This window comes from Stegostoma tigrinum, chromosome 3 (genome assembly GCF_030684315.1).
Source record: "Stegostoma tigrinum isolate sSteTig4 chromosome 3, sSteTig4.hap1, whole genome shotgun sequence".
NCBI lineage: Eukaryota > Metazoa > Chordata > Chondrichthyes > Orectolobiformes > Stegostomatidae > Stegostoma > Stegostoma tigrinum.
This window is the reverse complement of record NC_081356.1, coordinates 25071805-25087797: the sequence shown is the minus strand read 5'-3', so window position 1 is coordinate 25087797 and position 15993 is coordinate 25071805. Positions and strand designations below refer to the sequence as shown.

Genomic DNA, 15993 nt, shown 5'->3' with positions numbered 1-15993 from the left:
GATCTGGGGTTTGGTAGTGATATGGTGTGGTCCATGCTAATCAGGAGATTTCCTTGTACACATTTGACCTGATGCCATTGACTCCAGATCCAATGGAGTCTAATGTTGAAGACTCTCAGGGAAGCTTCTTTGCAACTATATACTACTTTGCCACCATCTCTGCAAGGTCTGTCCTGCTGGTGGGACAGAACACATCTAGTGGTAGTGATGTGTTGGGGACACAGTCATACCCAGAGGACCTTACAGTGCCCAGCTGTTGCTTGAATCGTACGTGAAAGAGCTTTCCTAATTTTGGCACGAGCCCGCAGACGTTGAGGAGGACTTTGCAGAATTGAGGGGATTGAATTTGCTGTTGTCATTTTCATTGCCAAGGTCAATGCTGGGCGCTTCATGTGGTTTAATTCTTTTGAGATTTTTGAGCATTTTTGTTCTGATCACTGAGGGCAGTTGAGACTGAGTGATGTGGAGGACAGTTGTGAACTATGATCCAGATGATGTAGAGTTCATTGGATGGAAATAAAAAAGCAAGGGAGAGAAGACATTGATAGGAGTATCATGCAAACTCTTAAATAATAGCCACTCTGCAGTGAAGAATATAAATCAACAAATAAAGGAACGTGCAAAGAGAATGGAGCAATAATAATTATCTTGTTGATTGGGTTAATCAAATTAGAAAGGATAGGGTGCATTAGAGTTACTCTCCTAGAGCAACATGTCATCGACCGGACCAGGGAGCATGCTATCTTGAATCCGATAATGGATAATAAGGAAGATCTAAATGACTTCAGAGTAAAAGATCCCCTCGGAGGCTGTGGTTGTAACATGATTGAATTTAATATTCAGCTTAAGAATTAGAAACATGGGTCAGAAACAACTGTTTAACTTTTATTTTAAAAAGTGGAATAATAATGAAATGAGGATAGAGTTAGTTAAAGTGACCGGGGTGGATAGTGGGAAAGACGTTTAAGGAAGTAGTGCAAGACTGTCAGCAAAAATATACCCCAGTTAGTAGGAAAGATTCTAAGAGAGTTAAACCAACCATAGCTAACCAAGGAAGTTAAGGTGTTTATTAAACTGAAAGAAAATGCATATCTGGAGGCAAAAGTCAGTGATAGCCCTGACAATATAGATAAATTCAGAATCCAGCAAAAGAGAAGGCAAAGATAATAGAGAAAATAAACTGAGGGTAGACTGGTGAAGAATGTAAAAACAGACAAAAACAGCTTTTTACATTAAAAAGGAAGAGCGAGGTCACACTGAACAAAGGCCCATTTAGAAAATATAACTAGGCGTAGATGATTATAGGGAGCAAGAAAATGGCAGAGGAGGCGTTGATTTTTATGGTGGAAGATATTTCCAACAGCCCTTTAATACTAAATAATATGGAGGTGGAATTAAGTACCACTGCCCATCAATAGAAAAGTAATATTAGACAAACTAATAGGGCTATAGGCAGATAAGTCCCCTGGCCCTGATGGCTTGCATCCTAGGATCCTAAAAAAGGCATCTGTAGAGATAGTGGATGCATTGGCTATAATTGTTCAAAAAGTAGCTGGATTCTGTTAAAATAAGCTGCCAATATTAGAGGCATAAAGCAGGTGTCTGTAGTGGGATTAGCCTAACGTTTTATTGTTGAAAAAGGATTGGAATCAATTATTAAGGAAGTAATAGCAGAACATTTAGAAAATCTAATCAAGCAAAGTCAGCATGGCTTCATAAAAGGGAAATGGTGTCTGACAAATTTTAGAGTTTTTCAAGGAAGTCTCAACCAAAGTATTGCATTTGGACTTCCAAAAGGTGTTTGACAAGGTACCCATAAAAGGTTGTCACAAAATATGAGCATATAGTTTTGGAGGTGGTATATTGACATGAATAACAAATTGGCTAAATGGCAGGAAACAGTGAGTAGAAATGCGGGGTTCTTTTGAGGCTGGCAGCCTGTAGCCACTGGGCTTTCACAGGCATCGGTATCGGCACTACACCTGTTTGCAGTTTATGTTAATGACTTTTAGAAAGAAAGAAAGAAAATGCACTCGAGCCAAATTTGCAGGTAATCCAGAAAGGTTGATCGGTAGGTTACGAGAGGAATACAAACAGTTTAGAGAAAAATACTGATAGGTTAAGTAAGTGGGCCAGAAGTTGGCAAATGGGGTATAATGTGGGAAAATGTGAAGTTTAGAAAGGAGAACAAAGGGAGTATTAAATGAAGCAAAGTTGCAACACAAAGGGATGGGGTATGGGGAGTACTTGTGCACTACAACAGGCAATCAAGAAGGCTAATGGAATGTTGCCCCTTATTTCAAGAGGGTTAAAGTATAAGAGTTGCAAGTCTTACTGCAAGCTGCTGGTGAGACCACATCTGCAGTACTGAGATCAATTTTGGTCCCCTTATTTAGGAACAAGTATTATTTCATTGAAGACAGTTCAAAGAAGTTTCACGAGGATAATCCTTGGTATAGAGGGATTGTCTTAAGAGTAAAAATAAACTCTACTCATTCTAATTGAGAAGAATCAGATGTGATCTCATTGAAATATATAGGATTCTTAAGGGGCTTGACTGAGTAAATGCAGAGAGGGTCTCGGACCAGAGGGCATGGTGTCAGAACAAAGGGGTACTAATTTAAGAGATAGTAGGATATGAGATAACAAGGTATAGAGCTGGATGAACACAGCAGGCCAAGCACCATCAGAGGAGCAGGAAAGCTGACATTTCGGGCCTAGACCTTCCTTCAGAAACACTAATTTGAGACTGAGTTGAGGAGGATTGAGAGTCTTTGGAATCCATTGCCATAGTGCTGTGGGGACAGAATCCCTTTGTATGTTTAAGATAAGATAGATGCTTGATCAGTAGGGGAATCAAGGATAGTGGGGAAAGGCAAGAAAGTTGGATGTGAGGAGTGTTGAATGGCAGAGCAGGATCAAGAGACCTACTCTTCCTGTTGGTGTTAAATGTGTGCCAGATTGGATAAGGATGGCAGATTTCCTTCCCAAAAGAACATTACAGGATAAGCAACTGGGCAAGAACATAGCAAATGCAATATAGTGAAATGTAATACAGGAAAACAAAAAAATTTAATGTTTTTAAATGGTAAGGGACTAAGGAATACTGGGGTTCAGAAGCACCTGTGTTATTGAGCGTTAGGAAGAGGGTTCCTTGGGGTTTATGATTCTCCTGAAGGTGGCCTGGAAAGTAGTTACAGTTGTTAAGAAGGATTATAGCATGCTTTGGTTTATAAATAAAGGCATAGAATATATAAGCAAAGAAGAGAGGCTATTCTTCTACAAATCATTGGTCAGACCATATCGGGAGTATTATGTTCACTTTTGGACACCTTGTTTAAGGAAGGATGTTAATCCGTGGAGAGAGTTCAAAGGAGATTTGCTAGACTCTTAGCAGAAATGAGGGACTTCAGATATAAAGATTAGAGAAATTAGGCTTATTCTCCTTTGGAACAGAGAAGGTTAAGAAGTGACCTTTTTTGAGGTGTTCAAAATTATTCACAATTTTGATAAGGTTAAGATTCTGTTTCCATTAGTTGTTATGTCAATAACTAGACACCATAATTTCAAGACTGTCAGCGAGAGAGCTAGGAGTGAGATGAGGAGAAACTTGTTTACATAGTTGTTAGGATTTGAAATGCGCTGCCTGGGAGAGTGGTGGAGATGGATTCTGTAGGAGGCTTAAAGTGAGCTGGATATGTATTTGACAATGATGAATGTAGAGGACAAGGGAGAAAGGACAGGAGAATGGGACTAGCTAGATAGCTCTTCCCAGAGCCAGTACAGATGAGATGGGTCAAATGACCTTGTTATGTACTGAAAAAGTCAGTTATTTTTGTCCTGCAAGGAAAGATTGAGGAAAAATGTGAGGTAATTTTGCTGAAACGTATTGGATTTTAACAGGCCTGACAACTAGGTGTTTGGGTAGGTGATTTTTCCTTTAGCTGGTATCTGCTCAGTGAACTTGTATGAGATTTACGCTTTGCAGTTCTGTTTGGACCAAATTAACAAGTCATAGGGATTCTAAATGCTTCCCATCTTGGCTGCTGTTCACATGTTTCCCTGTGGACATTTGTTTTGTCTGCTCCCTGATGGTCTGGAAATTCCCTGTAAAGTGGCTGAGGAACTGCACTATACTATGCTATGGAACACCATTACCATGAAATATTTCATTTTAGGCAAGAAATCAGTAAGTATTTTCAATTAAGAGTAGGCCATTTGGTCCTTGGAACTTGTCCTATCATTTGGTATAATTGGCTGATCATCCAACTCAGTGTCCTGATCCCACTTTTCCCCTCACAGGCCAATTTTAGTCCTGAGAACTATGCATAACTTCTTGAAAATATTCATTGTTTTGGCCTCAACTGCTTTCCATGACACACAATTCCACAGGCTCATTACTGTCAGGATGAAGAAATTTCTTCCCATTTCAGCTCTAAATGGCCTACAATAAGTATCACTACTATGGTTTTACTGCACTGGTTGGATGGGGAAAATAACTAACTACTTGATAGATGCAGGCTTACTTCAATAATAAATTTAACAGTTAATGTTACTCCTCCAGTGAATTCACTTGAACCATTGGATGAGCCAAAACTAAAACTGAAAATTCTATCCAAGCGGGGAGGAAATGACAAGGAGAGACACTTGAAGCACTCCCACTGCTTAAGCAATTTCCGAATCGTTTTAAAAGATGCTTCCCTGTTATTGTACATTTCTAGTTAATTCAATCTCTTGGGAAACCTAGAGATTAAATAAAACTAACAATGTGTAATAACCTTCAAAAATTGGAGAATCTTCTCCCTTCAGAGGAAGAATGATACTGGCATCACATTCAAACTAGATCTAAACACCCATGTGTATATGATGTTTCATATTTCCCCCTTTTGTAACCTCCGGCTAGTTGTAGCAGTCTACTGCCATAATGGCTGAGAAAAACTAATTCAGCATTGACCGATAATTTATTCTGGCTCTGACCTAGTCTGTGCGACTTAGCTACTCTTAGTGCAGTTAATTTATCCAATCAGGAGAGCTCTTTCAATTTTGTGATTTGCAATTTGCTATCATTACAGTTAGTAATTGCTCTTAAATAAGCGTACCTCGTCATTACCTTATTTGCTATTCTCCATTTGCTCTTTAATTGACCTAAAAGTGGATCTTGGAGCATCATGTTTTTACAAGCTATATCCAAGCATATAAATCACTGTTATACTTAATACACTTATGTACTGTTTCCTCTTAGGGACAGAGCATTATATCTTTCTTAACAACAGAGATCACACCTGTCATGGAGTTATTTTCATCCATGAAAACACATGGCGTTCTTGAACAAGTTCAAGTAAGTTTGTGCTTGAAACTCACGAGGAGAATGGAATTTAGTTTGTGTTGAAACATGTTGTTTGTTAAAATGTTTTCACATTTCAGAATCTTAAGTTGCATGGCAGATGCAATGAAAAATAAGATGCCCATATCTTGGCTTTTCATTTACTTCATTTCATGTATTAATATTCACTGTTCACTTGCTGTGGAATCAAATCTCATATTTATTTAGAAATTTTTGAAATAGGTCTGTCTAGGAAATATTGCAACCTTGTAGGTGAATCAATGGATGGAGAAGGACAAGGGTGTAAGTTACGTAGTAGTTGGTCCTGAACTAGTAATCCAGAGGCCTGGAACACAGTTTTGGGTTGTGAATATGAATCCCACAATGGCCTATGCAGAGTTTAAATGTAAGTAAACTTGAATTAAAAACCCTAGTATCAGTACTTTTTCCCCATTAAACAGCTGGATTGTAGCAAAATACCATTTAGTTTGATCCTTCAAGGGAAGGCATTTGCTGTCCTTGTGTGGTCTGGCCTGCATGTGACTCTAGACAAACTGTAATGTGGTTAATTGCTATCTGTCCTCTGAAATGGTTTAGCAAGCCGATCAGTTACATTCAAAATGATTCATCACTTCCTTCCCAAGAACAGTTAAGGATTGGCAATAAAGACTGGGCTTTGCCAGTAATCCCCTATGAATGATTTAAAAGAATGAAGAGGAAGTGGTGACATTTCTGACATAAGACTAGTAGGAGTTGTAATATATAGATAAATGGAATTTTACGACGTATGGTGATCAGTGTGATTGGAACTGGTCATTTAAATGTTCTAACTGTCTAATAGCATTTCATAACAATGCTTGGTGAAGCTTTGTTTGCATTATTTATAAAATCTGCCTCTAGGAGAAATTAAAAGATAAAAAATTAGTTGACTTACCTACTGGTTTTAAGAATTTCAACTTTTCACCAACAAATGTTTAGCTGAGATTGATGCATCCCTTTTGGTTATTCTTTGTCTGCAGTACTGATGACGTCAATTAAGTTTACATAATTATAATGATGCATTGTCTTGCTTGATTATGGCATTATACAAGGTAGAAATAACTTGTCACTGCACCTGAAGCAAATATATATAAATGAATGCTTATAGGCTGCTTTGAGGCGTCCAAGTGTTTTCCTTCATGATATACACATAATTTTGATCTGTATAATTAGATGTCCATTTCAAGCACTGGGGCTTCTGACTTCTTATGCTGAGGCAGCTAGTCCTTTTTAGTTCAACTTCACCCATCAGAGAAATTGGAGGAATGAATACAAATTAAGGTGAACATCTAAATCATTGAGAATAGCCATTCATTTGAACCAAAACAAATATAAACCTAGCAGTAGTTGAAGGATGAAAACGGTAAGACGTTTGAATGAGGAGTAGGTAACAGAGAAACAGGTTTAGAAGTTTTTAACAATATATTAGTACTCCAGAAGTTTCCAGTAAAGAAACAATATTTTGGGCAGTAAGAGATTCTAACCTATCCTTGGAAGTGATTCTGGTAGTATTCTCTCTGCTTTTACATAGCCCTTTTTAAATTTCAGAACATCCTATGGACTTTACAACCAAAGAAGCACTTTTAAGATGTGAATGTTATAATGTTGGTAACTGGGACAACTGATCTGAACACAGCAATGTTGTAATGGTAAAAACCAAAAGAACTGTGGATGCTGTAAATCAGAGACAAAAACAAAGTTGCTGGAAAAGCTCAGCAGGTCTGGCAGCATCTGTGAAAGAGAAAACAGTTAATGTTTCGGGTCTAGTGACCCTTCCTCAGAATTGAAGGTGTTTGGGAAAACATCAGTTTATTTACAGAAAATAGGGAAGTGGGTGGGGTAGGGAATAAACGACAGGATAGAGCCCAGAGAGAGACAGACAGTTGGACGTTCGTTAGTAACTCCTTTGGCTGTCCAACTGTCTTTCTCTGTCTTTGCGCTCTATCTTATCGTTTACTCCCTACCCCACCCACATCCCTATTTTCTGCATATAAACTGACGTTTTCCCAGCCACCATAAATGTTGTAATAGTGTCAGGCAATTAATTTTACTGATGTTGGTTGTAGGTTAAACCGATTCTCAGTTTGACTTCACGTGTGAAAGATGCATTTGCTACTGTACAATCCAAACAAAACGTTCAAGTATCCGGAGTGGGCCTCGAAGCCAATAACTTCATGACCACGTAAAATGCTATCACTCAAGGCAGACATTGCAGTGCGATGTTCAATTTTCAAAACAACAGTTAGGGGTCACTGAAGAGTCTGGAGAAAGAAACAAAATTGAGATTATTTTTGGAGATGGAGATGGAGATTAGGTGGGAAAAATGAGGGAAAGAAGTTTTGTAAGTTCTTAGTCTGTCTTGAAACTTGTGAACAGATACAAAACTTTTCTGGTGCCTTCAGAGAGATCTCACGGCACCTTACTTTAATCTTGTTACTGTGGGTAAAGTGAAATCTGTGGCTTGTCTTGCCGTTCGGTGGCATTGCATGTTTATGTTCCCATATGTGTTGACACAATCACCCAGGACAAATATCAATTTTCTTTCATTAATAGATTTCATGAAATCAAATGCCTTCTGTATCACTTAGTTATGTATATTATGGCATTTGAACACAAGGTATATGTACTTTTCCTTCACCATCCTTCAGAGGTGTTACCTATATGAGTTTGGCTACAGTACATTTGCTGTTTTAGAGTGGTGGATGAGTAATTGCATTTTGGTTGCAAGTTAACTGATAAGCATAAAATACATACTGCAGATAACCCCCAAACTATTTTTCATTATTTTGTATTTATTTATTTCATATTATATTGATTATTTGGATGTAGTATTTTCTACAAGCATTTTGTTACTAACCACTATTTTCTTTCATGTAAGCTCTGATGAATATCCTACCACTCCATGTAATGGTAAGAAATTATCCTAAAGCATTTTGCAGTGCAAATAGCTTACAATTTCCATTCCAAATCTTCAAAGATTCCATCTTTAAGACTCCTTACATGTTCAACGATGAAAGCATAATTTTTAATTTTATTACACCTACCCAAAAGCTTTTTGTTGTTTGCTTCCAGTTTCTTGTTTTCATTCAACTTTTCTTGCAACTATTAGCTGATGTATATTTTCAAAATTAAAAGTTTTCCTTTTGGCTGTTTAACTTCTCTAATTTATTGTTTAGATTTAAGATTGACAGTTTGTTTCTATATGATCTGCATTTTATTTGAAATCTACTTGATTAATTCCAAACAGCAAACTATCTTTGTTTTTCCTTTTACTGTGTTTTATATTTCCACTAATCTTATTTCACATTCATAATCAAGAATTCAAACCTCCTTGTCAGTGGCAGGTATTTGTTACCTTTGCCTGCATCAAAACATAAAATTAATTGACTTGGGATTAGTAGGGCTCACTACTTTTTAGCGTTCAAATTTCCCCTCAATTAGATCTACATCTATTGTCTCCTATTTGTTTCCCTTTCAATTTCTGTAAGAAGGCAATAAGTTGTTTTGTTTTTTTTAATGATCCTCACATGCATTTTCACTTTAAAGTACATAAACATTAACAATAAATAGTAACAATAATAGTAAATTCAAAATATTTCTCAATTTCCATTTTGTAATTCTCCATTTAATGGAAGAGCACTTAATGTCATGACATTCAAGGTTATGGGCCGAATGCTGGAAAGTGGGATTAGTGAGAGTGGTTGTGCAGTTTCAATGGACTAAGGGCCTCTCTGCTATATGACTAATAACTACCTGAATTTATATTGATTTATTTTTATAATTGGAATTCTCTGTCTCTTCCTGTTTTTCCCTCACTTGTTTTTTTTTATTTTTAGATGTTTGGAATGGTGGTCATACTACTGCTGTGTGGTTTAGAATTTATGGGTATGTTACTAAATTGAATTTTAATTTGATTCAGATTAAGGATACCCTTTTGAATGATGATGATATTGGTGACAGCTGCCGTGAAGATTTTCTGCACAAGTGAGTGTTCATTTTGAATTATGGAAGTTGCATGTAGTATGAGAGCTCAGTTTTAGTCGCAGTCAGTGATCTGTATCTCAATCTGTTTGTCCTTTAGCATTGCAGTACACCTGTACTTATTTGTTAAAGAACTCTGACCCAGATTTCATATCTACAGTGTAGGTGGGAGTTGTGCATGTGGGACCCTCAGGAATCCTTGATGTTGCAGAATCTGAGTGAATTGCCAAGGAAATTTAAGCCCACTGTGGTTGAAACCCTCTGAAAATATCCATTTAAAGCTAAGAGTTTTCAATGTTCCACTGCAGTTAAGTACATATTTAGTCAGGAAAAGTTAGGCAATTAAATATGAAATAACTATTTAAACTGACTCCAACTCCCACACTTGCAAGTACACCGGCTCCATTTCTCTTAAGACAAACCACAGACTCTGATCTAACAAAACATCTCACTGCAGACCTGACACCTCATTGCTACTCCTGGGAGACCTGACACTCCACTGTACACCTGGAGACCAAGAAACAAAAAATATGAGCAAGAGTTAGTCATTCAACCCTTTGAGCTTGTGCCACCACTTGATATAGTCGTAGCTGACAATCCAACTCAGTACTCTGCTACCATTTTCTCCCCAGACCGAGAAGATCAGAAGATATAGGAGCAGAATTAGGCCATTTAGCCCATTGAGTCTGCTCTGCTGTTTGATCAAGGCTGATTTGTTTCTCAACCCCATTCTCCTGCCCTGTCCCATAACCCTTGACCCCCTTACCAATCAAGAAACTACCTATCTCTATCTTAAAGGCACTCAATAACTTAGCCTCCACAGCCTTGTGCAGCAGTAAGTTCTACAGATTCACCGCCCTTTGGCTGAAGAAATTTCTCTTCATCTCTGATCTAAGGCCTTTTGATCTCTTTAACTTTAAGAACCATATCTCATTTTTTTTTCTTCACAACATTCAATGTTTTGTTCTCAACCACTTTCTGGAGCAGATAATTCCACAAGGCTCACCACTCTGTAGGTGAAGAAATTTCTCATCATATCAGTCATAAATGCTAAATTCTTAAACTGTGATCCCTGGTTCTGAACTCTCTGGCCATTAGGACCATCCTTCCTACATTTACCCAATCTGGTCCTATTAGAATTTTGAAGGTTTCTATGAGAGCCCTCCTTCATTCTTCTGAACTCCAGGGCATTTAATCAAACAAATTTCTCTTCAAAAGTCAATCTTGTCATCACAGGAATCTGTCTTGTAAACCTTTGTTGCACTTCTCCATGGAGCCAGAACACCTGCTCTCAGATAAGGAGACCCAACTCCATAAAGAATCCCAGATGTGATCTCACCAGATTCATAGAATCAAAATTCCTACAGTGTGGAAACAGGCCATTTAGATTCTGTGCAATTACAGTTAGACATCCCTGCTCCTGTACTCGAATCTTCTTGCTGTCAAGACCAACATACCATTGTTTTCTTTTTTACGTGTTGCACCTGCATGCTTGCTTTCAGCAACTGGTATACAAGAACACACAGCTCTTGTTGCACCTCCTCCTTTATCAATTTGTCACTAGTCAGATAATATGCATGCCTGTTTTTGCCATCAAAGTGAATAACCTCCATTTATTCACATTGTACACTTCATCTGCCATGCATTTATTCATTCACTCAACTTGTCCAAATCAGACTGAAGCATCTCTGCATCTTCTTTACAATTCTTCCTCCCACCCAGCTTTGTCATCTGCCAGTTTGGCGATATCACATTATGCTCTCTTATCTAAAAGCCCCACTAGTCACTGTTTGCCACTCAGAAGAAGGCCAAATTATCCATACTTTTTGTTTTTAGTTTCTTGTCTGCCAACCAGTTCTCTATCCAAAACAAAAGCAGAAAATGCTAGAAAACATCAGGTCTGTCAGGATCTGTGATGAGAAATGAGTTAACATTTCCAATCCAGTCACCCATCTTCAGTTCTCTATCCTTGTAAGTACATTACCCCCATTCCAATACATTTTAATTTTATACTCTAATCTCTTATGTTTGGTCTTGTTGAAAGCCCAAGTAAACCAATATCCTCTGGCTGCCCTTATCAACCTGATTAGTTATTTCCTTGGAAAAATCCAGTAAATTTTGTCAAGCAGATTTCCCTTTCAAAAATCCATGCTGACTGACCTATCCTGTTGCTGGTTTCCAAGTGCTGTGCTATTAGATCTTTTATGATGTACTCCAGCGTTTTCCCCACTACGTATGCTAACCAATCTACAATTCCTTGTTTACTTTCTTTTCTCCTTTTATCAATATTGCAGTTACACTAGCTATCCCCCAGTCTGTAAGAACTGTCTGCAGTCTTTATAATCTTGGAAGATGATCACCAATACATCCATTATTTCAAGCCCACTTTCTTAAGTACTCTGGAATGTAGATTATTAGAGCCTAGGGATTTGTTGTTTTTTGATCTCATCAATTTCACCAGCACTATTTCCCTGTTAATACTGATTATCTTCAGATCATCCTTTTCACTGAACCTCTTGTTCTTCAATGTTTTAGGAATGTTATTTGTGTCCTCTTTTACAAAGACTGAAGCAAAATCTTTAATTAATTGGTCTACCATCTGTTTACTCGCCATTTATAGCCTTCCCTGTTTCTGACTGTGAAGAACCAACATTTGTGTTAACTAAATCTTTTCTGAGACACAATCCCCTGCCCCCACCTGACCCCCCTTCCCCACCAACTGACCAAAATGCAGGTGACCATGTACACCACCTTGGGACATCCAATGCTACTGGTCCCAGGATACTGAACACAAGCACCCCCACCGCCGCCCCACCCCCCCCCCCAAAAATATCTCATGACAGCCCCCAAATTCACCTGACACCTCCTGCTGGTCTTGACAGTCCCTCCCTTTGCTCCCTTGGACCTGCTGGCAGGGCCATCTTGGAGATTTAGGAGGGGCTTGGGAACTTTGGGTTTTCACAACCCCATTAAAAAGGTGTTTCCATTGTACATTCAGTGCACAGTCAGCCAGAAAAGCATCCATTCTGAAAATTCTCCAGCAAAAAGGAGAATTGGAGGAGAGAAAGATGACCAGAAGATGAAAAACAAAAGTAATCTCCTGGTTCCTGTAGGCGCAGCTTGGTCTTGTGGAAGAGGCAGAAGGACATACAGCAAACAGGGCACAAGACCTGTGAGGGAAAGGGGCAACATTGCTGGAAGGGTGTACTAGTAGCCGGCAACCTTCCTGCAGGTGCTGGCATTTCTGACTACTTCATCTGTCCTTGGAAAATGTGGCAATTCTGTGTGTCCTCGAGTGGGTGAGCCAACCAAAGTTAGTAGCTGTCAAGATAGTAATCGTTCTGAATTTCTACACTTCGGTTCACTCCAAGATACGTGCACCGCCTCACAATCAAAGGCTTAGCACTGCAATCGTATAAGAATTAATGCCCTCTTCAGGAGTGACAACCGGTGAAGTTTATAACCAGCTTGGCTAGTCATTCTGAGAGAGCGACAGGCATCAGCACCATAACAGAGTTCCATTGTGCCCAAGGAATTATTGCATTCGTGGTCCCTGGGTGGACTGTCACTACTGGCTGAAAATCCTGTAGGAGTGTGCTTGTTGCTATGGGGGTAATTAAACTGTGTACATTTTTGGCCACTGCCAGATGTTACTGTTTTCTGCTATTTCCTTCAGACCTACAAGGATGAATGATGTTAGTTTCCTGCTGAAGAAATGGCTGATTACACAAAGGAGGAAGCCACACTGAGGCAGGGGAAAGCTATGATGCTAGTCATGCAACAACTGGAATGTTGGTCTCTTCAAGATGAAATTTAGGTGCCTGGGTTGCTTTTAGTATATGCAAGCAAAGGTCTCTTGGATTGCACTTGCCTGTTCCTTACAGAACCTGACTTATGAGAGAGATTCTGAATCGTATCAGCTACTTTAGATGTCAAGCTAAGTATTAAATCCTGTTACAAGTACATATTGGAGATGTGTTCTCTTCTAATGATGGGAACATTTGTTTGTTTTGCAGGGCCATTAGTTCTCACTTGCAGACATGTGGGTGTTCTGTTGTCATAGGAAGCAATCCAGAAAAAGTGAACAAGGTATTTCTTTCCATTCAAACCAGAACTTGTTTTTAACAACCTTCTCTTGAGGTGATGACATTTTTGTTCTTCTGTTCCAAATTGACTGCTGTTCTGGTTTTACGCTTGTAAGTAAGTGTTGTTATTCAAAAGAATAGTATATTCTGTTTTGAAGGTCCACAGTTTCAGCTGAGAAATAAATTAGTACAATAGATCCTCAACATCTTAAGGATGTTCCTGATATTTTCTCCTTGCCAATCTTCCACTGTTTAAGGGTCTGCAGGGAGATTCTTCTCTCTGCCAATGGGAGGAAGGACGTGTTGCAAAGATTGAGATGTTACTGGAGATTGCAGAGATTAGCTTCAGGTGCGTGGTGCCCTCTCCTGCTTAGTGCTGTGATTTTAGTGACCTGATCAAATCAGGAAAGGTGAGTTGCACAACACATTCAAGTACATCCTGATGTGTGTCTAACTCGAATTCCTGTCGCAGTGCCTTCCCAAGTCTACACCTGCATGTCAATCTGACACCAATTTGGCTTTCAGGTGCACCCATTACTCTCTCTCTAGGCATTTCCACTTCTGATCTACAATCTAACACACATCCTATTCGAATATGATGACATTGCTAAGCCTTTCCCTTGCAGTCTACTTTCTCACAATCTTCCCGGGCATCCATTCAGTGAATGCCATTATTCTCACTGATGGGCCTTTTCTCTTCCTCCTTGCAGAATAGAGTTCAGAACACCAGGGAGAGACAGAGAAATAGAAGGTTGTCTAAGATAACCAAGAGATTGTGATCAATGGGCTGAGGAGTGCCAGATGGAGTTTAATTTAAATAAATGCAAGGTATTACATTTGGTAACACAAATACTGGCAGGACTTCTATAGTTAATGGTAGGGCCCAACGTAGTTTTGTCGAAGAGAGACCTAGGGGTTCAGGTACATAATGACAACTTTAAAAGAATTGGTAGACAAGGTGGTTAAGAAGGCATTTAGCACACTGCCTTCCCTGTGCAGTCCATTGTGTGTGGGGTTTGGGAAGTTGAGTTGAGGTTGTACAGGAGGTGTAGAGTTATGTCTGCTTCTATCAGCTTGAAGGTTCAGAAAAGATTTACTATGATATTGCCAGGACTTGACGGTTTGAGTTATAAAATTATGATGGGACTTATTTTGTTGGAGCATAGAAGGTTGAGGGGTGACCTTTATAGAGGTTTCTAATATCATGAGGGCCACTGATAAGGTGAAAAGCAAAGATCTTTTCTCCAGGGTAGAGGAGTTCAAAACTAGGGGGTATATTTCTAAGGTGAGAGGAGAAAGATTTAAAGTGCACCTGAGGAGCAACTTTTTTTCAGAGTGCTTTGTACGTGGAATGAATTGCCAAAGGGAATTTAGATGCAGGTACACTTACAACATTAAAAGACTTTTTTGTATAGGTACATCAATTGGAATGGTTTAGGGAGATATGGGCCAAACACAAGTAAATGGGACCGGTTTACTTTGGGAAATTTCATCAGCATGGGTGAGTTGGACTGAAGGATCTGTTTCTGTGCTGTTTGTCTCTAATTGTGTAAATGGGAGCAGCCCTCCAGCCTTCTCTCTGTTGTCACCTACAGAAGTGGGGTGACTCTGACAAGGAAGCCAAGTCTCAGAATGCTTGATCATCATGTCTCCCAGATGCCTAGTGGTGAATTTAAATATTTCCGTCACACAGTAGAAAACCGTCACTTGTGTTGGTTTGATGTCAGCATCCAATGAAATTTGATCGATGATGGGTTAACTTTATATTATCTTGACAATTCTATATCATGTCTTTCCTCTTCCATGGGCCAGTCAAATACCCCACAGAAAATGGCACAGAAGGAGGGCAAAGACTGCTTAGGAGACACCTCTCACTCTAAGGGTGTTCTATCACAGAATGCATGCAAACTGTCTACAAACTTGGAGGAGCACTCGGGATATTGGCTTGGCCTATTGAGCCTATTCCACCATTAAACAAGATTATGGCTGTCCTCCATAACCCTTAACTCATTTGTCGAAGAAAAATCTGTCTAACAGTTAGTGACCCAGCTCCTGCTGCTCGTTGAGTTGAAGAATTCCAAAGAATAATAGCTTTCTGAGAAAATATATTCCTCCTCTCCATCTTATATGGGAGACCCCTTATTTTTAAACTGTCACTTAGTTTGAGATTCCCTCCATCCTGCCAGTTTTATCTTGTCATGTTTGAACCAAATCTTTTATATTTCAGTAAGATCATCGGTCATGCTTCTAAACTTTAATGGATACAAGCGCTAACTGCTCACCCTTCCCTCATTTTTATGAAGCAGCTTGGTGAAGCATTTCTGTTTCCAAAGTTAAGTTTATAAAAACTTAAGTAAGGAGAACAAACCTCTTCACAATATGCTAGGTGCGATCGCACAAATACTTTGTATGGCTGTAACAAGACTTCCCCATAAACCATTGCCTTCCTAATTACTTGCTGTGCTGCAATATTAACCTTTTGTGATTCTTGTACAAGCTTGCAGATTCCTTTGCACTGAAGTCTTTTGCCATCTCTTTTCATTTAATTAATATCCTGCTTTTCTA

At 39.0% G+C, this 15993-nt stretch overlaps 1 protein-coding gene across 1 annotated transcript in view; it reads left to right on the top strand.

The window, feature by feature from the left end:
• The window catches only part of c9orf72 (C9orf72-SMCR8 complex subunit), a 35581-nt gene that overhangs the window by 3189 nt on the left and 16399 nt on the right, over positions 1–15993 (top strand). Inside the window, exons 3-5 of the mRNA XM_048526823.2 lie at positions 5243–5338; positions 9282–9346; positions 13360–13432. Of these exons, the coding sequence (XP_048382780.1) occupies positions 5243–5338; positions 9282–9346; positions 13360–13432 (234 nt within the window). The remainder of the gene's footprint in view (positions 1–5242; positions 5339–9281; positions 9347–13359; positions 13433–15993) is intronic.